Source organism: Marmota monax, unplaced genomic scaffold, assembly GCF_021218885.2.
Source record: "Marmota monax isolate L192 unplaced genomic scaffold, Marmota_monax_Labrador192_F-V1.1 WCK01_AAM20220418_F8-fsc00157, whole genome shotgun sequence".
NCBI classification, from domain to species: Eukaryota; Metazoa; Chordata; class Mammalia; order Rodentia; family Sciuridae; genus Marmota; species Marmota monax.
Genome location: NW_026694573.1, coordinates 1,946,254 through 1,971,924, shown reverse-complemented (window position 1 = coordinate 1,971,924; position 25,671 = coordinate 1,946,254). Strand labels below are relative to the sequence as shown.

The following is a 25,671-nucleotide window of genomic DNA, read 5'->3' as shown; positions in this document are numbered from 1 at the left end:
TGACTCCAGTGGAGCATCCATTTCTTATCCCACCTTCCCTCAGAGCTGACCCATGGTCCTACCGGTACTTCCACTCCATTCTTGCCAGCCAGTAGCCACTCCCAGCAGGCCAGGGCGGTCTCCATGCCATGTTCATTGAACATCCGGAGGGGACCCCAACACAGATGATGAAGGAGCTGTGGGTCACAATCTGGAACCAAACATATGCTTTTCAGAGATCTACAACCCTGTCTGGACCTGAAACATGGCTTCACTGGGTTAACAAGATTCAACCCTGGCTGAGGCCAACAATGGCTTTCTATTTACTTTCCATTCATAAGAGATGCCATGGAGATCTCTACTGGGGAAGCTCCAGCTCTTTCTTCAGCCCAGACTTCAGCTTATCACTAAAGTGAACATTCACTTAGAAACAATCCCAGAATTCCAACGAGCTTTTGTGTGTTACCTTCACTGCTAATGAGCATTGCAGTCAGCTTGAACATGGCCTGAGTATAGTGCTGGGGATTACTGTGGTCCAAAGCTGTACTCAGATCCTGGACCATCATTTTGTTCAGATCAGACATCTGGCCTGTGGCACCTGAGAACCGAATCATTCCATATACCTGCAAGAAGAATGTTTGTTAACAACCTTGCATGTAATCCAGCCATGTGGGCAGGGCTGTGGCAGCTACCTAACCATACTCATGATAGGACCAGACAGTGCCTTACTGTTTCAACTAAAGCTCATTTTAATGATGTTACCACCATGGGTAACAGTTTTTTTCTCTTTCCTTTTTTGTTTTTTGGTGCTGGAGACTGAACTGTGGAGCATCCATTTCTTATCCCACCTTCCCTCAGAGCTGACCCATGGTCCTACCGGTACTTCCACTCCATTCTTGCCAGCCAGTAGCCACTCCCAGCAGGCCTCATGTATGTTAGACATGAACTCTCTACCACTGAGACATATCCCAGTCCTTATACATTTCTCTTTCTCTTCTCTGAGATGGGGGTCTTACTAAATTGCCCAAGCTAAGCTGGTACTCTTAATCTTCCTTCCTCAGCCTTCCGTATAGTTGGAATTACAAGTGTGAGTCACTCCACCTACTTCTTACAACATTTTCTGAAAGAACTTTTCTTCTAGAAAAGCATATTGGTATTTCCACCTCTACAGATATTCCTCCAGGGCTGGGATCTGATTTCCTGTCATTGTACTCAGCACTGTGCCTGAGGTCTGACCCATGGCAGGACTGCATGAACCTGAACTGGCTAAATAAATTTTCTCTATACTCAACTGATGACTCAAACAAGATCAGTCTCAGGTTTTTTTGTTTTGTTTTTTAAGGTACTGGGGATCACATTACATTCTAGGCAAGTGCTCTATCACTGAGCTACATCCCTAGCCCTACATCAGTATTTTTAAAGTTAGAAATAATGATTTTTTCCAGCCAGGAGTGGTGGTGCACACCTGTAATCCCAGTGGCTTGGGAGGCTGAGGCAGGAGGCTGGAGAGTTGAAAGCCAGCTTCAGCAATGGCAAGGTGCAAAGAAATTCAGTGAGACCCTGTCTCTAAATAAAATAAAAAATGGGGCTACAGATGTGACTCAGTGGTTGAGTGCCCCCAAGTTCAATCCTGGGTACAAAGGAAACAAAAAAGGGAGAAAGAATTATTTTTTCCAGAGCTGCTTTTTTTATTCACAAGACTGATTGTAAAGGATATCTATTTTTTTCCAAAAAAGAAGCCTATCTCCCAAAGAAAGACCTCCCATTGCCACCAGGATATTCAAAACAATGTGGAAAAGATTCTCAGAGCAATTTCCAGTGTGGTCAGTGACTGGGTCCCACCTGTCCAGGTTCAGTGGAGAACAGTCACTGGAATATGAAAGTGGCAGAGTATTCAGAGAGAAGTAGATCCCCATTCAGACCAGGTCATTGATGAACTTACAGAGTTCATCAAGAATTTTTTTTTTCACCTTATTTTTTTATTTTCCCTGTACCAGGAATTGAACCCAGGGTGCCTAACTACTGAGCTATATCCCCACCATTTTTATTCTTTATTTTGTGTCTCATTAAGTTACTTGGGGCCTCAGTAATTTGCTGAGGCTAGCTTTGAATCATCAATCCTCCTGCCTCAACCTCCTGGGTTAGAGGCTGGCTTGCCAGGCATCTTAGTAATGGTGTCAACTAGGTTCTGAACTTTGTGGAGGAAACTGAGGGATGAAGCTACTGGAATAAATGGTAGTGTGGTGCGTGACAGATATAATTACTAATTCTGTTCTTCCTGTGTAGTTCAGGAACTGGTTAAAATCCTAAACTCGGGAGCCTTGGTTTCTTCATCTGTACAATGGGAATGATAATATGTACATCAAAACAAAAGCCCAGAGGAATGCTTGGCATTCAACAAATGTTTGCTACCACTTAAAGAATAAAGCCAAAAAACTTAATGCCTCAGCATAGTCAGAGCATGCATAAAGTCACCCTCTCACAGAAGTTTTAAGTAATTGACATAAATACTCCAGAATGTGCCAGTGAGTGTCAGGACTCCATGCTCCACAAGCCACCTAAAATGAACAAATTACACATTTCCCAGACCCCTTGTTCATATTCCACTGGGAAAGAGCCAATTGGCATCAAACAGGAGGATGCTCTGAAGAACCCTGAACACAAAGGCAAGAGAGGTACCTCGCCTGCGTAGCGGTTGCGCAAATTCAAGGATGCCATGAAGTTGGAGTAATCTTTCTTCACACAGGCTGGGCGCTCGGTTAGTTGAGTTGCCTAAAAATAATGACAATTATTACACACTGCCAAAACATGGTCTTTTCTTCCTGTTTATCATGGCAAAGGAAAAGTTCATATTCAGGGACTGTTGAAAATCTGTAGTGCTGGCAAGTAAATATAATAAAATATTCTAGAACACTCTCTAGAACTCTTAGATCCCATGTGAAAAAGTTTTTAAAATTCTGATGTGAGAAATTCTTTCTGGAAGGTAATTTGTAAGGATGATTGAAGGTGGAGGAAAAATCTAGCAAAGCCTTTAAACATCTAATAGCTGCCCAAATGTCTAGCATCACAAGATAGAAAGGTGTGTCCCTCACTAAATGAGAGAAATGTTTGCAAATCACCTCCAACTGACTGCTTCAGTCTCAGATTCCCAACCTCACTTCCCTCCCTCCTGGATTTAAAAGGCCTCAGTGGTTTTAGCAGCTTCTCTTCCTAATCTGGGCTTTTTGCTGCTGCCAGCTCTGCAAAGGTCCCACTTGGCCAGGTAGCACTGGAGACTACAACATGCATTTAAAAGGCCAGTCTTTCATATTTTCCCTTTACTGTTAATTACTACAATTCAGTGGAACCTACCAAATTCCTATAATACAGATACTACTGGGAAAAAGGAATTTCTCAATTGTTGCAATTTTGGGGGATGGGCAAAAAGAGAATCAGGAGAAGAAAACATAAATTATGGAAAAACTAAAACACAAGCAAAAACAAAATTAAATGGTTCTTATTTAATCATAAAAGTGCTTTACATTTTTTGGAGACATTTTGGCCTTTGGTATCAAGCAGGCCTGTATTCAAACCTGGCATGACAATGACCAGCTGTGAGACTTTGGGGGAAGTCACTTAATATATCTGAACTTGGATGTGCTCCCCTGAAAAGGGGATAATCATGCCCTTCTCAAAAGGCTCTTATGGGGATAATAAGATATACAAAGCCCCTGCAGCAAATGGTCAAAGTACACGCTAGCTTTCTCCCTTCCAAAATTGCTCCCATCTGTCCCCAGGTGCCCAGCATACTCCACCTCAGTCTGCTAGAGGACAGAAAAGTGGACCCTGAGAAGTGCTGTAGGAGGGCTCTGAAGAGGTTTCCTGACTCAGTTCTCTAGTTCTGCAGGCCTGAAATCCTGCTTCTGAGATGGCCCCTCCCTTGTAGTACTGTGTGATGTGTTGGGCAGAGGCAGCAGTCTCTTGCACTTGACATTAAGCTGGGGCACTTTAGTCAGGATATGGAGCACAACTAACAATTAGACACATAACACCAGGTATCCTTTCCTATTTAGCAACAGAGAGGGGAAAACCTAGCTTACATCTAACTTTCTAAGGGCAAAGATTATTATTATTATTATTATTTTGGTGGTACTGGGGATTGAACCTAGGATTGAATCTGGGTACTACCCAATTACTCTAAGTCAACAGACTCACCATAGGTAGTATAGGCTATGGATGACAAGGGGCTTTTCATAAAAGCTACCCATAAGCTTGAGTCCTTTCCCACTATAATGCTGCTTCCATGATTTAAGGGGGTCACTGCTTCATAGGAGGCATACACATACCCCAAGAGTTGTGTTCTGCTTGTTATAGCCAGCAAAGTGAAGGATGCTTTCAGTGGCCATAGCCAGCCCAGTGTGCTGGGATAGTCCTGACACCCAGTTCTGATGTTTGTTCAGATATTCCTGAAATAAGAAGACAACATGTTATTTCACTTAAAGGGGAAAACAAATCATTGTAAGTCTTACTGTGGGACCATCAGTAAAGCCAAACCCTCCTCTGACTAGCTACTGCTTGTCTATAAATGAGGAGAAGGCCCAATTCCCAGAATGGCTGTCACACCATAGGTGTGGTGTCACACAGACAATATGAGAGGTCACATGTTTCTTGCTAAGCCTCTGCTATTTGCCAAATGCTATGCCAGCCTCTTGGCCACATAGCCTCAGTCCTACTGTCAATGTGCAGGCAATATGATATGGAGTCCATGTGGGGACCTCTGTTCTGCTATAGCACCATGGCTGCCAAAGGGCAGGTGTGATGGATAGAGGAGCCCAGAATAAATACCTGAGCCCACCTGAATGATAAGATGAAGGGGCACTGAGGCAAAAGGACATGGGACAGAACAAAGAGGTGGGAGGAAGGCCTCCTGCTCTAGGGTCCACATGGGTTCAGCACCATAGGAGCATCAAGTAAAAGAGGTAAGGACGCAAGAGGCAAGCCTGGCCAGAAATTGGCAAGGTCACAGGGGACCCCTGGACAAGGCACAGGAGTTTAGGGTAAACCACATAAATCCCCATAGAAGTATGCACATGAGCATGTATACACAAAATTGTACCAATGGTGCTGGGAGCTCCTGGAAAAACAAAAAGCATCCATGGACCCCATAATGATGGGGAATGACTTAATGATCAAATTTAAAAAGAAAGTACATTAAGTTTGCTATAAAAACCAGATCAGAAAAACAAACAAACAAACAAAAAAAAACAGATCAGATTCTAATCCCAGTGACTTGGGAGGCTGAGGCAGGAGGATCACAAGTTTAAAGCCAGCTTCAGCAACTTAGTGGGGACCTAAGCAACTCAGCAAGACCCTGTCTCTAAATAAAATATAAAAAAGGGCTGGGGATGTGGCTCAGTGGTAGAACACTTGCCTAGCATGTGTGAGGCACTGGGTTAGATTCTGAGCACCATGCGTGCATAAATAAATAAATAAATAAATAATAAAAAGATCATCCACAACTATATATATATATATATATATATATATTTAAAAAGGGCTGGGGATATGGCTCAGTAGTAAAGTGCCCCTGGATTTAACTCCCTGTACCAAAAACAAACAAACAACAACAACAACAAAAAACAAACAAAACAAAAAAAACCCCAAAACAAAACAACAACAAAAACTGGACCAGAATTGAGGAGGACAGTCTTGGGAAGGCTAAAGCTGGGGGCAGGAGAGAGGTAGTGAGGCTGGGGTGGATTGCTGGAGAAAAGTGAAAGGAAGGATGCCAGGGGGATGTCTGGTAAAAAATATCATTTCAAAACTTGTCATTTTCTACTTCCTTATTAGTCTAGGCCTGCCTGAGAAATGCAAGGGAAAATGAAAAGGTCTACTGACTTTTTGCCCACCGAAACCTTTTTAGGCATCAAAGGGTTCCTCCCCTTTTAAAATCACTTCCTTTGGAGCTGAGGATGTTTCTTCTACATGAAATAAAGGAATCAGACATTTCCCAAACAGTAAGTTTGAGAAACTACCATTATCTGGAGAATTCTAGTGTGCAAATTCAGAAGTTACAAGGCATCAAATGGTAGGCTAGCTTAGCTTATCAGGCCTGGAATTGTCCAGCTTAGCCTGTGTGTTTGTTCCAAATGTGTCCACCTGATCTTGCTCCTCCTATATCTCAATCCTTGTTGCTCAACCTTTTTGTGGAAGAAGGAACTTAACAACAACCTTAGGAACTGGTTCTTGCCAGTAGATTTCCAAATAGCCTCTAGGATTCCTGGAGCCAGCTGCACTGCCTTCTTAGATTCCATGCCTCAAAGCATTTTTTTAACTGCTTCACTCTGAAAAAATGCTACTTAAGTCAATTTCACACCTGCCTTTTGCTAACCTAGATTTCTTTTAGTGGCTTTTTTTTTTTTTTTTTTAAATCTTTAACCCCTTTTATGGCAATTATTTCCTCTCATATACTGTGATATTTTTGTTCTGGGTCTGCCTATCGCTAGAAAAATGGCTCACCTCCCATTCACTCACAATGACAAGCCAGTGCTTTTGTTGAAAAAACTCATATGTACCTTTGTGCAGACTGGAGCTTTTTTTTTTCCTTTTTATTTCTAGAAAATAACTTTACTGGGATACATATCCCCCAGTCTGCCTCTGCTCATCAGCTTTAAATTAAGGCTCTGCATAGATGCACACAATGCACTCAGCTCTCAGACACGCTGTCTCTTGGAAACCTCCTCCACCCATCACATTGCCCCCAAGCATCTAGTAAGGAGCCTGCAGTCCTGCCACACCTGATGTGAGTGGTCAGGGACTGCTCATCGGATGGCCACCTGCCCTCCTCTTGCACTGACCAGCATGCCAACCCCAAAAGATGCTCCTAACAGAGCAGCCCCTGAGGGTCTACTATTTTCGATCTCTATACTAATGTTTTTGGTCTCTGTTTATTCACACTAGTACTATTTGTATTTTGAGTTCTCTGTGTGTAAAAGCTCTTTGGATGGCTTAAAGGAGCTTATTGAGATTTGTCTTTTAATACATAGAACTGGAAACTGAACCCAGGGCCTTATACATGCTAGGAAAGCACTTTACCTCTGAGCTACTTCCCCATTCATTAAAAAAATTGTGTGTGTGTGTGTGCGCGCACGCGCGCGCGTACACCAGGGGGGACTCGACCACTGAGCCACATCCACAGCCCTATTTTTATATTTTATTTAAAGATAGGGTCTTGCTGAGTTGCTTAGTGCCTCACTGTTGCTGAGGCTGGCTTTGAACGCGATCCTCCTGTCTCAGCCTCCCAAGCCACTGGGATTACAGGCGAGTGCCACCATGCCTGGCTTAAAAAATAATTTTTTAGTTGTCAATGGACCTTTATTTATTTATATATGGTGCCTCAACATACTAGGCAAGTGCTCTACCACTGAGCTACAACCCTAGCCCCACCACCCATTTTTTTAAAAAATATTTTTATTAGTTGATGATGGACCTTTATTTTATTTATTTATATGCAGTGCTGAGAATCAGACCCAGTATCTCACAGATGGCTAGGCAAGTGCTCTACCACTGCACCACAACTCCAGCCCCACACCACCCATTTTTAAATTTTATTTTGAGACAAGGGCTCCCTAAATTGCCCAGGCTGGCCTAGAACTTGCAATTCTCCCACCTCAGCCTTTTGAATAGCTGGAATTACAGGCAAGTGATACTGCACTATGCTTCAAGATTGCTTTTTTTTTTTTAAATATTTACATATTTTTAGTTGCAGTTGGACTCAATACCTTATTTTTATTTTATTTATTGTTATGTGGTGCTGAGGATCGAACCCATGGCCTCGCACATGCTAGGCGAAGCGCTCTACCTCTGAGCTACAACCCCAGCCCCAAGATTGCTTTTTTTTTTTTTTTAATATTTTCTTTTAGTTGTTGATAGACCTTTATTTTATTCATTTTCTTATAGTTGGTGCTGAGAATTGAACCCAGTGCCTCATACATATCAGGCAAGTGCTCTACCATTGAGTCACAATCCCAGTCCTCGAGATTGCTTTTTGATGATTTCAAGAAAGTACCTGTAGGTGGGACTTGGTGACTGTCGGTGCCCACTTCATCGCTTCCTGAAGGATCATTCCACAGCGTGCAGCAAAGTCCTTCACGATGCTCTGGAAATGGGTGAGACTGATTTTCAACAACCTGAAATCAGCTTATCTGGGCTGTTGTAGTGGCTGTCTTGGGTTGAATTGTGCATTCCTCAAAATCTCATGCTGAAGTCTTAAGCCTCAGTATTTTGGATTGGGACTTTTAAAGAGGGAATTAAAATAAAAGACAATATGGGTGCACCCTAATCCAATATGGCTGGTATCCTTATAAGAAGAGGAAATCTGGACTCACAGAAACATTAGGGTTATGTGCCCACCGAAGGAAGACTGTGAGAGAACAAAGTGAGAAGGCAGCCATCTACATGCCGAGAAGAGAGGCCTCAGAAGAAACCACCGCTGCTAATACCCTGATCTTAGACTTCCAGCCTCAAAGTTGTGAGAAAATAAATTTTTGTTGTTTAAGCATCCAATCTTGGCTATAGCCCTAGCAGTGATCATGTTCTAACATCAAGACTCCAGGGGACAGAATTCTGCACAGAATGGTCTGTTATTCTGTAAGGCTGTGTGGCAGAACCTATACAAATTGCACATCATAGGGCAATTGTGCAACATGTCCTGACTCAGTGACTAAAGAGAAAGGCAGGCTCCAGGTGGCAAAAATCCTCATGGGTGCGATGAGAGAAACTCTACATTGACAGCTGGTCTGGCTAAGAGGCCTGAATTAGGTAGGACTGGAGGAACACAGGGCTGAGCTGAGCTTCAGTCCTGCCACAGTAGAGGATCCAAGTTAGACTGAGTCAGGGACAGGAGACACTTAGTACATCCTCCTCATTTGGAGCTATTAATCCTGCCTATTTGCCCACTGTATAACAATGCCAAAGCTATGTCATTCCATCACAACAACAAAAAGGCAGTATGCCTCAGAAAAGTGAACTGGACTAAAAATCACATTTGCTCAATGCAAATTTGAAAGGCTGTAAACTGTAGATGGAAACCTCTTTGGAATTTAAAGCAAGAGCACAGCTGAGAGTCAGGGTGGCTGGATGGCAGGACTGTAAGACAGATAAGGCTCAGGTGAGTCACCTTCCTTCCCTGCAACGGAACCCCGGCATTGCTTAGTGTCTTCCCCATGTGATGGGGTCAGGACTACTCATGCCTTTAATTGCTGGGGACTTGAGGACCTAATGTATGTTAAGCATAAATGAGATGGTTGTGAAAGTAGTCCTCATTGCAGGGAGGACCCCTCCCACTGTCATGAATTTGCCACTCAAAGCATAAATTACGCTGAGACATGACAGCAGGGCATGCTATAACACAGGATAGATGGCATGTATGTCAGCCAGCCCCAGCTCACTAGAGTCACTGGTGGGCACTCACAGCACTCAATGACACCAAGAGGGTCTGCAGGATGTCTGGAATGGTCTTTAACACCGTCTGGCTTGAGCAAGTGTGGAAACCTGCACCAAGAAGTGTAAGTGAGACCTACCTCTCGGGCTTCATATGTGTCAGGAACTGTGATCCGATAGGGGGCGTCAGGGATGTCATAGTAAGGTTGGTCCTTATGAATATCCTGTAAGCACAGCAAGATTCCCTTTTTGAATCTGCTTTCCTGAGGTTGCCACTGCCAAGCTTCTGATTTGAGGCAACAGCATGTTTGCCACCCCTTCCCACAACATGTCCAATCTATGAAGGGCTTTCGGACTTGCTGCAGTTTACTTGGAAACAACAGAGTGGGATGTGGGCAATCCTCACTTTCTGCCACTGTAAATTTGCCCCTTGAAGCATTAAATAGGTTGAAGCACATCAAATTGGAGGGGCAGGCCACAACACAGAATAGATGGTAGGAGTGTCAGCCAGCCCCAGGTCACTAGGGTCATCCAGGGACACTCACAGCACTCAGTGACAGCGAGAGGGTCTGTAGGATGTCCAGCATGGTCTTTAGCACGGTCCCGCTCCAGAGCAAATGGGGAAACCTGTATCAAGAATAGACTCTCAGGGTCCAGGAACTGAGCCTCCCAGGAGTCTGCACTGTCTAGGAGGGGGGCACATCTGTCACTTTCCCCTGCACCAGCACAAGCTACACCTTCTGTTGGTTGCTGAGGTGGGGGTCTCAGAAGACCTCTGAGGCAGGGCACCAGCTCCTGAAGGTCCTCTACATTAAGGTAGGCAATGCCTGGTCAGATATGCTTTCCAGTCCCATTCTTCAATGTCAGACATGCCCTAGGTGGTCTGCTCCAACCCTGACAATGATCAACCATATTGGTGTTACCCTAGCGAGGCCACACCCCCTCTCCCCCAAAGCAATCCCTCCCTCCCTTCCTATCTCCCTCTCACTCTTCCTCTCCCCCCTCTACCCGCCATTTCACTTTCTTTCTTTTTTTTTTTGAGCCATTAATATTTATTTATTTATTGTGTGTGCAGCAGGGGATATTTGAAGCCTTTTTTTTTTTTTTTTCCAGAGGGCGGGTACTGAGCTCTGGCGCTCCCAACCGCCTCCTGGTCTCCTCCCCTCCTGAGACCCTCTCAACTCCAGCCCCATTCCCCCTCCTCAGATGGGTTCATTGTGAGCTCCGCAACAGGCTGCAAAATATGGCAAGGGGCAGATGAGGAGGAGAAGGAGGAGGAGGGTGAGGGTGAGGGTGGCGATGGGATGGGGGAGGGAGGGAGGGGCCGCAGGGGGGGGGAGGAGGGGGTCGGTTTTTTTTTTTTTTTTTTTTGCATAACTCGGACTGCTTGGACAGGGAGCCCCCAGCTGCCACATTGAAACAGGCAGGGCACGGCGTGCCCCCTGGGCATACTTCCATCCCCAGCGGCCTCGGCTGTCCCGGCCGCCTGCCCGCACCCCCCCCCCCCGCCCCCCAAGGGAGGCCTGCTGTCCGCTCCCCACAGCCGCTGACCTGGCTGTAAAAAAAAAAGTTTCAGAGAGGCAGGCGGAGAAGGGGGAGAAGGGCTACCCGGAGCGGCAGGGGGCGGCGGGGGGAGCCGGCTACTGAGGGCGACTGAGTGCCCGGAGCCCCAGACATGTCCAGGCGGAAACAGGCGAATCCGCGCTCGGTGTGAGCGCGCAAGGCGCCTTGGAGCTAGGAGGGTCACTTTCTTTCTTTCCCTCTCCCTCTCTTTCTTAAAATTTTTTGGTACTGGGGATTGAACCTAGAGGTGTTTTACCAGACCTTTTTTATTTTTTGAGACAGAGTGCCACTAAATTGCTTAGGGCTTTGCTAAGATGCTGAGACTGGCTTTAAACTTATAGTCCTCCTATTTCAGCCTCCTGAGTCACTGGGATTACAGGCTCATGCCACCATGTCTGGCTAATTCTCCTAGTTTTTAACCAGGGATTCCCAATATTTCTTTCATCATGGCACACACACACAAAAACAAAAAAACAAAACAAAACAAAAAAACAAAACAAAACAAACAAACAAAAAACCCACGAAGATTCTGAATGATACCTGGAGTAGACAGAAGCTACTGCTTACTCCTGAAAGTGATAAGTCATGGGCTCTGGTGGCCCTAGGGCTGGAAGAAGAGTACCTTTGGGTTGCTATAGTCATTTATGGCTCAATGCTCAAGAGGCCTGGTACTGACATGCCACATGTATGCTAGACTTGCTCTCATGACCTCTGGAAGCTCCTGACCCACCCTTAGATGGCATAGCTGCCTGGACCAGGCAGGCACTTGGCATATCTGTGGAAGGCTCCAGAACCCCTTGACATAGCTGTAGGCAGGCTCACTGTGGGTGTATTGCCTCTTGCTTACAAACTTCAGAGACACTGACCAAGCCCAACTTGTCTATATGCAGATATGTCCCAAGAGGGTCTGTATTGGCTCTCGGCACAAATAGTAGGAAAGGGCCAGTGTGGACTTTTGTTTCTGAGAATCCCATAGGATACTGCTTCTACTTGAGGACCTATGACCTTGGGATAAGAGATGGTAGGGGGAGTGGGATACAGAGACACAGGGATGTGAGCACTTGATTAGCAACAGAGGTACTGTAAATAACATCTATAGTTCAGAATGAACAGAGGTTTCCAAACTAAAATTCAGGCCATAGCAAACTCCCTGACATTCTGGTGAAATTTGCATCACCTATGAGAAGTTTCCTTCTGGCACCATTGTTTTCTGGATGGATAATGTATGGATGATTTTCCCCTGCATTTCAAATCTCAAACATTTACACACATATACACAAAGCATTAGTAGGAAATAGAACTTACTTATCCACCAGACCAGACAGGTACTTGTCAGCCACCCTCCTTATCCTCTTGTGAATGTGGTTGAAATTCACCAGCAGAAACTGAGCATGCCGCTCCAGTTCCTCTTCATTTTCTTTTGTCTTGGCCTAGAGTCAAAAGAGACAGGTACAATAGCACACCTGTGTGCTTCCAGCAGGCATATGCTTGCACTTTGCTGAGACTTACTTTATCTGCCATCATGTTCAAGAAGGCATCAAACACTTTGTCTGCAACAGCAATTACACACTGCATCATCCCTGAAATGAGAAGGTTTCCATGGGTCAAGTGGAGCCACAGAAAGGGACCAATCCTGGCTATTTCCAAACATTTTCGTTTAAAATTATTTTAGACTTACAGATAATTGCAGAGTTCCCATGTACTCATTGTTCACCAACTTCCCCAGATATTAACATGTATTATGTAATTAGGATGCCTTTGTCAAAACTAAGAGACTGACACTGATAGAATGCTACTACCTCAACTTTAGACTTTATCTGTACTTTCTGAATTCTCCCATTAGTCCCTTTTCTATTCCAGAATCCAAGCCTGGAAACATGTGGTATACGCTCATCATATCTCCTAGTCTCTTTTAGAATGTGTTGATTCTTTAGTCTGTCCTTGAACTTTATAACTTGATACTTGGCTTTGAACTTATGGATCCTCCTGCCCCAGCCTTCTGAGCCGCTGGGATTACAGGTATGCACCTCCACACTCTGCTGTCTTGACACTTTTGAAGGTACAGGTAATCTTGCAGAAGGTCCCTCAATTTAGTTGTCTGATGCTTGCTCAAGATTAGACTAGGATTTGGGGGATAATACCACAGTGGTGACATGTTGTTCTTGTCACATTATATCCATATATATCTATATCTCTTATCACTGTTGAAGTTAACCTCAATCACTTAGTCTGGGTTGACTCTTTTTTCCCTTTCTAAACTCTAGAAGAGAGTCACCACCAGAGATCAGGTATAGTGGCACATGCCTATAATCCCAGCAACTCAGGAGGCTGAGTTATGAGGACCATATGTTTGAGGCCAGCATCAGCAATTTAGTGAGACCCTGTCTTAAAAAAAGAAAAAAAAAAAAACGTAAAAATGGCTGGGGATGTGGCTCAATATAGAGTGCCTCTGGGTTCAGTCCTCAGTCTGTACCACCAAAGAGTCACCAAACTCATATTAGGATTGAGGAATTAAGTGCCACCTTCTGGAAATTTGTGGATGAGAGATAAAATCACCATAGCAATTGGTATACATCTGGGGGATACTTTGAAATTATGCAAGTACCTAATTTTTCTTTAAATATTTGCCCACTAATTTTACTATCCCTCAGTGGATTCAGCCTGTAATTACTGTGGATATCATGGGGATTTTCCTTTCCCTCATTTCTTCTACTTTTTAGTAGTGATCAGATGTCAATCAAAATCATGAGGTAATATTAATAAGACTTTTACTTTAAAGTCACCCTCCTTCTTGCCCCTACAGTTAGCGCCAGATTACTAGTGTACTGATTAACTAGGCATCTGGGAGATATGCAAGCAGAGTCCTGGCCTTGTGTACACAGAGGTTTGGTTTATACAGAAAAGAGGTAGAAGCCCTCCCCTTTAGGGGGGCAGCTAGATGTTTCAAATACCCTCTCTCCTGATTAGTTCTGAAAATTCATGAATAATACATATCTCCAAAGACAATTCCTTTCTATCTCTTAGGAAAGAAAAGGAAGATGGGAGTAAATTCAACAGCTGCACCCTTATTGGCTTAACTAATTATTAAGAACCAAAACAATCAATTTGGTTCATGTGGAAATCATGTGGAACAGTGTACTGCAAAAATGGAGAGCATCTGTGAAGAGCAAATCATTTTCAGTGTCATTTAATTTCCTCAGAATGACATAGCAATAGAAGAAAAGAGCCTGGAGAGAAGGGCAAGCAAGACATCCAGCTTCAGAAAGGGATCTGATTCTGTCTGTAAATATTCTCCAGGAGGCTCGCAAAATATGCCAGGTTCTGAGGTCTTTTAAGAGTTGGCACTTCCAATTTTTTGGTTGCTTATTCCCTCTCCTAGAATCAAGATAAGCCAACTATCTAACACAGAATTTAGAACAAAATAGCTGCTACACAAATGGATACTGGGTAGATGAATGAGAGGAATGAATCAGCCAGTGGCTGATGGTGTCCCAGGCCCAAGTGTTCCTGAGACATGTATGTGAGACCCTCTGAGCATGCCCACCCACCTCCTGTGCTCTATGGCTCTCCTGGAAAAAGCTTCCTTGGTAGAAACTGCCTGCTTCCATTTTCCACCTGAGACCTCTAATCCTTCCTCTACTGCCAGCAGAGGGAGCTTCTAGAATCCTTCCATCATCTTTCCTGGCTAACTCTACTGGCTCCCAGCTGCAAAAACAAATTCACACACCTGATTTCCTGATTCTGCTGAGTAGCAGTGTGAAGTGCTCTGCAAAAGACTCAATGCATGAAAGTTTTACATGACCCTGGGGTGAATTTTTAAAACATTTCTTCAAGCATTTATTTTCCAAAAAAGGACAAAAATAGTACTAGAAGTATCTGGGAATGATTTTTCCATTGGCAAGAACAAATTGATGGATCTACCAATGTCCCAATGGCTTTTGGCATGGAAAGGACTGCTTACTACTACTTGTATTTTATTAATATTAAATTTGTTAATCTTAGGAGTTTATCAATCAATATCCCTCAAAAAATTTAGCCACACAATTAATCAAGATTTATGTATTCTACCAAATTTAATTAAATGATTCTAAATATTTACTTAAAACATAAGTCCAATATTTTAGCATCTGTTAAATTTTTATATTTATTTATTTTTATTTTTTATTTTTTGTACTAGGGATTGAATACAGGGATGCTTTACCACTGAGATCCATCCCCAGCCCCTCTCCCAACTTTTTTTTAGAGACAGAGTCTCAATAAATTGCTTAGGACCTTGCAAAGTTGCCAAGTATTTATTTATTTATTTTAAAGGAAGGAATGTTTATTTTGGCTCCTGGTTTTAGAAATTTCAGTCCATGGTTGGTTGATCATGTCACTTCGGGCCTCAGGTAAGGCCAAAAACGTAATGGCACAAGGCCAAACTCGATGGCAGAAGCATGTGGTACACTGTCTACCTAGTCACTCTCTTAAGATCAGGAAAACTGCTCAGCTTAGGCACCAGGAAGCAGAAAGAACCCTAACGTTTTAAAACATCTTTTATATTAGTCTCATCAGTGCTCTTGTACTAAAACTGGTCAAAAAGTGCTTATTCTATACAAACTTTTTTCTTTGCTGACTCAATTTTAATGTCTCTTCTTTTATTTCCCCTCCCATCTTAAATAAACTTCTGCAAAACTCTATTTAATACAATTTTAAAATGGGAGGTATAACTGGCATATAGTAAATTTTATAGATCTTATGTGCTCAATTTGATGACATTTTAAACCACTGTATACATTTATGCAACTCAAACAAGACATAGAATATTTCTATTGGTCCAGAGAGTTCCTTTGTGCCCCCTTCCAGTTTTCTCTCTTCTTTTTATTCCTAGTTCTATGTTGGGTTTGCCTTACTAGGGATTTTGGTAACTAATATTTTCATGCTTTCATAGACTTTACTATTTTTCTGACTTCCTATGAGTTCAGTTCTCTTGGCTGGAACTTTTAATAGCTGAGGCCTTCTGTACACTCAGGGTTTGAGGACATGTTGAATCATGAGGCTTTTTTCATACTGATTTTTTTTAACACTGAAATGTTCCAAGAAATGATGCAGATTCTGGCCTAGGCATAGCTTATCAAGTATGGTCTTCCTATCTGGCCTGAAGACTGCCCCAAATGGGGGTTCTTCCTAATCAGTAGGGATATGAAGATGTGAAGACCCTCAATACAATGGCTATGTCTGCAGCCAACTCTCTCTGGAGCCCTGACTCACAGAGCATCTTTGACTGGCTATTCTGTGCGACTTTTCTGTTCATCATCTACTGTCCACTCTGTCGACCTAGCTACTCTCTTGAGACCAGGACGGAGTAGTCTTCCTATTGCTGGTGCTGAACCTTTTCCTGGACTGTGAGGCTCTTTCCTGGTGTTTCTTCTTTCTTGTTTATGTGAAAAGAAGCAGAAACAACTCCATGCTTCCACCTCACAAAGCCTTACTGGAAGAAATAAGCATTATGTATAACTGGCCCTGTTTCTGTGGATTCCATATCTGAGGAATCAACTAAGTGTAGATCAAAATGAATTTGGGGGCTGGAGATACAGCTCCGTTGGTAGAGTGCTTGCCTTGCATGCACAAGGCCCTGGTTCCCCAGCACCACACACACACACACAAACACACACACACAAAAAAAAAGACAAAAAATAATTTGGAAAGCTGGGCATGAATCTACATGCCTATAATCCCAGTAATTCAGAAGGCTGAGGCAGGAGGATAGTAAGTTTGAGTCCAGTCTTAGTAAGATTCATGTCTCAAAAAATAAAAAGAGCTGGGGATGCAGCTCAGGGGTAAAGTGCTCCCGCATTTAATCCCAAGTACAAAAAAAAAAAAGACGGGGGAAATATTACATCTTTCCTGAACATGTACAGTCTTTCCCCCTCTTTATTATTCTCTAAAAAACATAGCATAACAATTTTATATATATATCTCCCAGTGTATTCACCCTTCTTTTGTAATTATGCATTCTTGTACGTTGAACTCATACCTTTCATAATCTAAACTTGTTTCAATTAAGCAAAAAAAAAAATACTGTACTTGTGTTTGAATTATTATAATTTGTCCATTAGGAGTCCCTTTAAATTGGTTCCTTGGTCCTCTTAGCCTCCTCCTGACAATTAAAAAGTATGACTGCTCTCTGGCAACAGTAAGATGCTCCAGGTCCACTGATGACTGTTCAAGGAGCCTTGGTTCTTTATACAGAAGATAATATTAAGGATAAAAATCTGGGTGCTGGAGCACACTTGAACATATATGGTGGGCTCCTTCTGTTTTTTGGTCTCCTTGCAACAGTGGCAGACCTGGAAAGATATGTTTTTTAAGGTTACATGCTCTATGCTGATCTTTCCAATGTAGTTTGTAACTTGATAAAATTTTCCTCTGTGTTGACAGAAAACAGGCAGTAGTAGCCCTTTTATCCTATTAAAGTTCAAGTCATCATGGGAGTATCATAATAATAAGCTTACCAGATTTGTCTTTCTGAATAGCTTTATCCTCAAAGTAGCAGAACATTACCTGGAAGCGATCAGGATCTGTTGAACGCAGTACCCTAACAAGGAGAACAGCTTTAAATAAATTTTGAAAAAAATCTAGGCTCTCCCTATCAGAGATGTTAACATTCCTCAGACTGGTATGGCTGCGAGAAACAGAAACTCTCTAACATTTATAGGGGCAAACAATGACTTGGATTTTCTGGAGGGTGATATGTAATGCTCTCAAATTTTTCAACCCAGCAGCCCCATTACTAGCTACATATCTTAAGAGTTAGGTGCACAAGGATTCTCAACAACAGTGGTGACTGCATTACCCCAAACAGAAACAGTCTAAATGCCCATCAATAGGAGACCAGTCAGATAAGCCAAAGTTTACCCATTCAATGTCACATAACATAGCCACCAAGATAAGAGGCAGCTGTCATGTGCTGTTACAGAAAAAAGATCCAAGATATACTAATAAGTGAAAAAAGGAAGATACGGGGAAATAGGTAGAGCACAATTTCTCTGACAGGTTTCCTGAAGGTGTGTCTATGTGTGTACATGTGTAGGATATACACGTTTGCCTATGGTGAGAAGATTTCTAGATGGAAAAAATAGGACAATTAACAGCAGGAATGAGGGGCTCATAACTAGGTAAGTAAGACCTGTATTTCTTCACTTTTTGCATCTTTTTGTACTATTCCCAAGGGTTACACCCCTTTTTAAATTTCATGTGCTGTGGACATTTTATTTATATATTTTCTTCCAGTTCTGGGGATCAAACTAGGATCTTATGCATGCTAGGCAAGTATTTTGCCACTGAAATACATCCTGGCCCTGACGTTTTTGCTTTTAATTTTGCAGTGCTGGAGTTTGAACCCAGGACCTTGAGCATGCTAGGTATAAAGCACTCTACCACTGAGCTACCTCCCTGGCCCACATTTTGACATTTACAGTAAAAAATATCTTTAATCTTTGGGGAAAAGGAAAAAAATAAAAGAAGTGTGTGAGCTTGAACCATGGCTGCTTTGATGAGCCTTTCAGAGTTCTGGAGGATTCACTTAGTAGGGTTTGTGATGTGCAACCATCAGCCTCCACATCAGTCTTTCGAAAGGTAAGTTTCTTCAGGGCGGGCCAGGGGGCTTTAAGTGCATGCATTCTCAGTTGTTCACACACACATGGCTTTAACTTGACTTCTCACATTGTCTCTTTTGTGATTTAAAAATTTTCCCAGAAACCAGTGGCTGGGAATCTAAGGCAAATTCTTGAAAAAAAGGTTTTGGGTTGCTTCTCCATACTATCATAGGACTCCTAGGGACCTGCAGGTAGCCCAGGATCCTGAACACTTTAGGGACACACTTGTGGAGGGTGGGAGATAGTCTTGCCTTCCAACACAGAAGGCTGAAGGAGTCTTAACACATCTCTTCTAATCATGCATACTAGCACTGAAACCATACTTTCACTGTTTTGGTTGGCTTCCTTTGTTTTGACTTTTGAAAATGTATTATTTGGAAAAAGAACTAGAAGGAGCTATATAACATGCTAGTGGGATCAGTGGTACGATCAGTTTTTTTTTTTTACTCCAGTTATTTTTTGGCTGTTTCTTCTGACATTCACTGACAAGAGGTAGCAGGGCACAGTGCTTAAAAGACCATTTAGAGGGCTGAGGATGAGGCTCAGTGGATTTTCAATCTACATTAGAGATTACTTAACTTCTTACTGTCTCATTTTCCTCATTTACAAAATGGGTATAACATATTGCCAACCTCACAGGCTTTCTGGAGAGTGTGCCAATACATGTAACTTAGTATAGAACCTGGTAAAACAAAAACACTCCATCAGATCACAGCAGTCATTATAGTGGTTAGGACTGCTATGGCTACACACTGTAGGACTATTTTGGAACTGGACCACTCCTAATTCACATTGCTATTTGTACTTAGCCATGTTCCTGGAAACCAACTTAGTGAGGACTGGCTCCTCAGAGGGGCCCCCAACATCAAAGGATTGAGTTCCCAGCATTAGGACTGCTCAGCAGCCTAATTCCTATGGGAGAGGGGATAAAAATGGAATTTAAATACTGGGATGTCTCTAAACATATGGTATTTTGGTGTTCATGAAGAGGGGCACATGAGAAAAGCAGATGGTTGTGTTTAGAAAGCTTGCATGTCTTGGGAAGAGCTGAAAAAAATTCTGTGTCTAGAAGGTCAAAATTTAAAAATTCATTCAAATGTGGATGTGTAGAAGCGAAGACCTGTGTACCTCATGTATTCCAGCCGGTACACAGACAAGAGATAGGTAGACATGGCAAAGTCCAGCTTGTTGATGAGGGCAGAAACTTCAGGAGGAGGGTCCAACAGATTGATGATGGTGCTTCTGAGTTCATTTAGTTCAGCCTGGAGGGAAAGAAACTCTCACAGACTCACAAGCATATCTCCCCAGGAGAAAGAGGCCCTAGTGGCCGGCAATGTGTTCATAAGAACTTTGAAAGGATGTGCCCTAATTGTTCCAGAGGTTTTAGCAAAAATGAGGGAGAATCCTTACTGGGGTGACCGTGTCATTTTTCATGGCTGAGTTGTACTGGAGGACTGACCGCAGTGGCTCTTTGCTGGGAAAGGTGAGCAGTGGTGACTTGGTGGCTATTTCACAGACCCCCTCATACCACTCTTCTGGCCAGAGTCCTGTGAGAAAGTGAATACAAGTGAGAAGTAGGACTGGGGATGTAGATGGGGGTTACAGCACTTAACTAGTCTTGCGGGGGGAAGCCTTGAATTTGATCCTCTGTACTGGAAGGACAGAGGAAGGAAGGAAAGAAGAAAGGAAAGTTCTTGGGTCAAGAAGCACTATAGTGGTACTGACTCAGACAGTTTCTAGAGTCCTGGACCCTTTGAGGTAATTAATGCCAAAATTAGGCCGCTATGTAACTTGGGAAGATTTTCCCTAAGGTATGTGGCATTCTCAAGTACTGTAAACTCCATCTGAGAAGTATAATGTTTACAAATACTTGTAGGAAGAAATAGCTGCATTTGAACTTATTTTGAACATGCTCACATTAATAATTAGGTTGAGCCTGACCTCATGATTTTTTCTACTCCGCAATCTGTCTTCTCTGGGAGAGAGAGATCACCCCCTACCTGATCCCTCCACAGCAAATCCCATCAGTACAGAGTAGAGCCAGAAGTCCCGGAAAAGCTTCTGTAACCGAGGTTTGGCTTCCTTGATGGGTGGCAATCGTCGGGTAAGCTGATATGCCAAGAAGAGAAGGAGAAAGTTTATTTGCTTATAATACCCTAACACATGCAAGTATAAAATCAAGCATAGATTTATTCTCCAACAGCATTCTTGAGACTCAGCTAATCAGACTGGGTAAGAAAAGGCACACTAATCAGTGGCTGATGCTGCTTCTCAATAATTTTATCAATCAGTAGTTCATTCATTCATTCACTTGTTTATTGAGTACCTAATGTGCAGCAGGCACTGGGCATGGCAGGCAAAAGCCCCATTTCTGTATTCACAGGGGATGTGTCTGGGAGGCACATAGGTAAACTATCATAGTGGGGCACAGTTCCTAGAAAAGTGGTCAAGGGCCTCAAGAGTGGTAGAGAAACTGCAAGAATTTTGTGGGTAGAACACAAGTAGCTTTGAAAAGCACAACTTTTCAAATAGTAATCTTGGGCAGAATTCTAATATATAAAACAGGTAAAAGCAAAGTTGCTCTGGTGCACTTATAAGGAAGTGAATTCCCTGCATCCTTATTTGAGATAGCATCTTACCTGATGTGAGGCATGGAGCACCTCATCAGTCACATAAAAAGGTTAAATTTATGTAAAATGCTCAGTTGAACAGATCAGTCTTCACAGAACCCCCAGAGGACACTGATATCTCTATTTAATGATGATCAATCAGCTTTGAGGGACGTTTTGCTACCCAAACAAGTGTCAAGTCTGGGCCAGGGACACAGAGAATAGAGAGAAATGATGGATGATACTTATCACTGGGACTTATTCACACACAGCTGGTAAAACTATAAAGTGGCACACTCTCTGGAAAGTATTTGGTAATATGCATCAAATTTTAAATATCTCTAAACACATTTCACCTATATAATACCATCTCTATGAAGTTATCAAAACAACAACCTGATACAGGCACAAAAATGTTGCAATGTTATAACAGCTTAATAGGCTGGGACTGTAGCTCAGTGGTAGAGCACTTGCCTTGCATGTGTGAGGTACTGGGTTCGATCCTCAGCACTGCATAAAAATAAATAAAGATATTGTACCAACTAAAAAAATTTAAAAAAACAGCATAATAAATATTAAAACATTAATGTGTACTTGAAATAAGTAACAGAATATTTAGAATTATATTTCAGGCGAGGGATATGACTCATTAGTAGAGTGCTTACTGGGCATGTGTGAGGCCTTGGGTTTGATACTCCAAGCATAATTAAAAAAAAAAAAATCACATTTTCACTGGGTCTATTGGCACATGCCTATAATCCCAATTAATCATGAGGCTGAGGTAAAAGGATCACAAGTTCCATGTCAGCCTAGGAAATTTAGGGAGTCTCTGTCTCAAACTGAAATATAAAAGGTCTGGATGTAACTCAGAGGCACAGTACTGGCCTAGGATGTCCAAAGCCCTGAGTTCAATCCTTGATACTTCCAAAAAAATGTCATTTGGTGACATAGGTAGAAAACACAATGTCAAATGAAAAGTTGCAAAATATATAATTGATATATAATTAAAAATATACATGTAAATATATATGCATAGAACAAAGGGGCGAAATCCAGCCACATATTAATACAGATGGTGACTGAGTTACCAAGAATTTCTATTTTCCTTTAACATTATCTGTGTTCCTTTTTCTTTCTTTTCTTTTGGTGTGATACTGAGGCTTGAACCCAGGGATGCTCTGGCTGAGCTACATCCCCATTTAATTATTTATCTAGGTACTAGGGATTGAACTCAGGGGTGCTTTACCACCAAGTATTATCCCCAGGCTTTTTATTTTGAAACAGGTCTTGCTAAGTTTCTGAGGTCTCATTAAGGTGCTGAGACAGGCTTTGAACTTGTAATCCACGTGCCTCAGTGCTGGGATTACAGGTGTGGGCCACCATGTCCAGCTACACTGCCTGTATTTTGTAGACTTCTGTCATAAATATGTTCCTTTTACAATCACAGGGAGTATACAGGTTTTTGTCTAGGGTTCTAGCAACCTGTGTGGGAGGACTGGCCTCTCCTTGAAAGCTACCAGGGTACTGTGTATTTGGGGAGAGTTGGCAAAGACCTGGCAGTGCAGGGAGAACTTTGGGAAGGTATTAAGGTGGTAGGGAACATTGAGGGGGGCTGCTGGGGAGGACAGAGAAAATGGAGGAGTCATCACAGGAAGCCCAGGGCTGCACAGGACACTGGCCACAAAAGGACATTTTGACAAGGTACTTCTAGTTCAGCCAGTGGCCAATAAGGGTGACTGCAAGAATAAGTGAGTGTTTTTGCAGTGAGAAGCCCACCTAAGATGAGGTCCTAAGAGATGGTGGAGGCACAAGGGGATTTTCAGACAGTGGACTTCCAGGTCTATGTGACTAAGAGTTTCCAATGTCTTATAAAGAGAACTTGCCTTTGGTGGTAATAGAAAATATTACGCTTCTGGAATGCTTCACTCCTAATGGGAACAGAGGCTTTAAGATGTTGGCAAGTTCAACATAATTTTGACACAGGTAAGAGAAAGAAGGGCTTCAGCCCTGTGGGTTCTCCCTGTCCTCTGACTCCTCCAGGCCCCTCAGTTATCATCTTAGCTAAGACTGTTCTAGTTCCCAGGAAGGAAAGACTGAGCTAGTTTCAGAAAAGGCTCTAGCAGTGCTTTGACATGTCTAGAGATTAAGACATGATGTAGCTGTTGCTGGTTAGGACTCTGTGCAGAGAAGTATTCCTGTGCTTCAAGAGACAGAAAGGATGGGCTGGGGATGTGGCTCAAGTGGTAGCGCGCTCGCCTGGCATGTGTGAGGCCCAGGTTCGATCCTCAGCACCACATACAAAACAAGGATGTTGTGTCCGCCGATAACTAAAAAATAAATATTAAAATTCTCTCTCTCTCTCTCTCTCACTCTCTCTTAAAAAAAAAAAAAAAAGAGACAGAAAGGAGTTAGAACTGGGCATGGTGGAACATGCCTTTAGTAATCTCAGTGACTCAGGAGACTGAGGTAGTAGAAGTTTTTTTTTTTTTTTTTAAATATTTTTATTTTATTTATTTATATGTGGTGCTGAGGATCAAACCCAGGGCCTCACACGTGCTAGGTGAGCACTCTACCACTGAGCCACAACCCCAGCCCAAGGAGGAGTGTAAGTTGTACAAATAAATAAATAAATAATAAAGGTCTATCAACAACTAAAAAAAAAAAATATTGGAGGGGCTGGGATTATAGCTCAATGGTAGAGTGCTTGCTTGCCTTGTATGCATGAGGCCCTGGGTTTGATCCTCAGCACCACATAAAAATAAATAAATAAAAATAAAGATATTGTGTCCATCTACAACTAAAAAAATAAAAATTAAAAAAATGTTGGAAAAGTCAGGTGTAATGATGTACACCTGTAATCCCAACTTGGCAGGCTAAGGCAAGAGGATCACAAGTTTAATACCAGTCTCAGCAACTTAGTAAGACTGTCTCAAAATTAAAAAGAAAAGAAAGAAAGAAAGAAAAGAGAAGGGCTGGGGATGTAGGTCAGTGGTTAAGGGCCACTGTTTCAAACCCCAGTTAAAAAAAAGAAATTGGAAAAAATATCTGACCATGAGGCAAACCTTGAAGCAGGACAAAAACAACGAAGTATGTGTGACAGATGGTACCACTTTATGGTAGAGGCTGAAACCACACACATCTGTTACCTCTAAATGGGAAACAGATTTAAAAACGTCAAGGTGTTAAGAAGGGTTGAAATCCAGTGTTTTCAAAAGTGGGTTACATGACCAGAAAGCTAATATGCAGGAAATATCACTCATTAATACTTAAAAAGAATAGCTGGGCAAGGTGGCACATGCCTGTAATCCCAGTGGCTTGGGAGGCTGAGACAGGAGAATCGAAAATTCAAAGCTAGCCTCAGCAGTTTTGTGAGGGTCTAAGCAACTTAGTGAAGCCCTGCCTCAAAATAAAATATAAAAAAGGTGGTAAATTGCCCCTGGGTTAAATCTCCAGCACCCCACAACTAAAATAAATAAAAGAGGCAGGGATATTGTGTGTGGCTCAGTGGTAAAGCACTTGCCTTGTATGAGTAAGGCTATGAGTTCATTTCCAGCACCATCAGAAAAAAGAAAAAAGTAATGCATACTAATAGAATAGAAATTCCAGCAAAGAAGTATACAGAGCACAAAGTGAAAACCAAGTCACCTCTCCAACCTTTTCTGTGAATACATACAGGTTCTGTGAAATGAAAAAGGCAACCATTTACTGAGCATCTACTGTATGCTGGGCACCCTTCTGCTTGTCCTCACATTCTTCTTTTTTTCTTTTTAAATACTTTTTAGTTGCAGATGGACACAATACCTTTATTTATTTATCCTTATGTGGTGCTGAGGATTGAACCCAGGGCCTTACACATGCTAGGCAAGTGTTCTACCACTGAGCCACAACCCCAGCACCAGCCCTTCCTCACATTTTTTAAAATATTTTTTTTTAGTTGTGGATGGCCCTTTATTTTATTTATTTTTATGTGGTGCTGAGAATAGAACCCAGTGCCTCACACATGCTAGGCAAGTGTTCTACCACTGAGCTACAACCCCAGCCCTCCTGACATTATTTATCTCATTTTTTATAACCTCTTCCCATATTAGGTATAATTACCACCCTCATTTGTGAAGAATGGCAGAACAGCAGCCATGTGCCATTCTGCAGGCAAGATGCTCCAAGAAGAAAGAACTGTGGCTGCCAAGGTTCTGCTGGGGGCCAGGCTTAGCATGTGTGAAAGTAAGAAGAAAAGGGAGCAAGAGTTTGTGAGGCTGAGCCCCAGGAGGAGTCTGGACACATGGAAGGGCCTCTCAGAGCAGCACAATGGTGTCCATGCTGGAGCTTTCGACTGAGTAGGGCAGATAAAGGCTCTGGGGAAGAGATTTGGCTAAAGTTAGAATGCTACACTAGACCCAAACTCAACCACACTTTCCATATCCTGAACACAATGGCTCTTATATTTTAGCATCTCTCAAGCAGTG

At 42.5% G+C, this 25,671-nt stretch overlaps 1 protein-coding gene across 2 annotated transcripts in view; it reads right to left on the bottom strand.

Moving 5' to 3' along the window:
• Positions 1-25,671, bottom strand: part of Pi4ka (phosphatidylinositol 4-kinase alpha) — a 128,125-nt gene that overhangs the window by 32,506 nt on the left and 69,948 nt on the right. For both annotated transcript variants that reach the window (XM_058571762.1, XM_046421098.2), the window contains exons 20-32: positions 20,600-20,708; positions 20,010-20,146; positions 19,728-19,861; positions 17,457-17,539; positions 12,472-12,542; positions 12,268-12,392; positions 9,945-10,026; positions 9,540-9,623; positions 8,027-8,116; positions 4,305-4,424; positions 2,659-2,751; positions 446-602; positions 63-190 (exon numbers count right to left, since the gene is read on the bottom strand). In XM_058571762.1, coding sequence (XP_058427745.1) covers positions 63-190; positions 446-602; positions 2,659-2,751; positions 4,305-4,424; positions 8,027-8,116; positions 9,540-9,623; positions 9,945-10,026; positions 12,268-12,392; positions 12,472-12,542; positions 17,457-17,539; positions 19,728-19,861; positions 20,010-20,146; positions 20,600-20,708 — 1,413 coding nt within the window. The remainder of the gene's footprint in view (positions 1-62; positions 191-445; positions 603-2,658; positions 2,752-4,304; positions 4,425-8,026; positions 8,117-9,539; positions 9,624-9,944; positions 10,027-12,267; positions 12,393-12,471; positions 12,543-17,456; positions 17,540-19,727; positions 19,862-20,009; positions 20,147-20,599; positions 20,709-25,671) is intronic.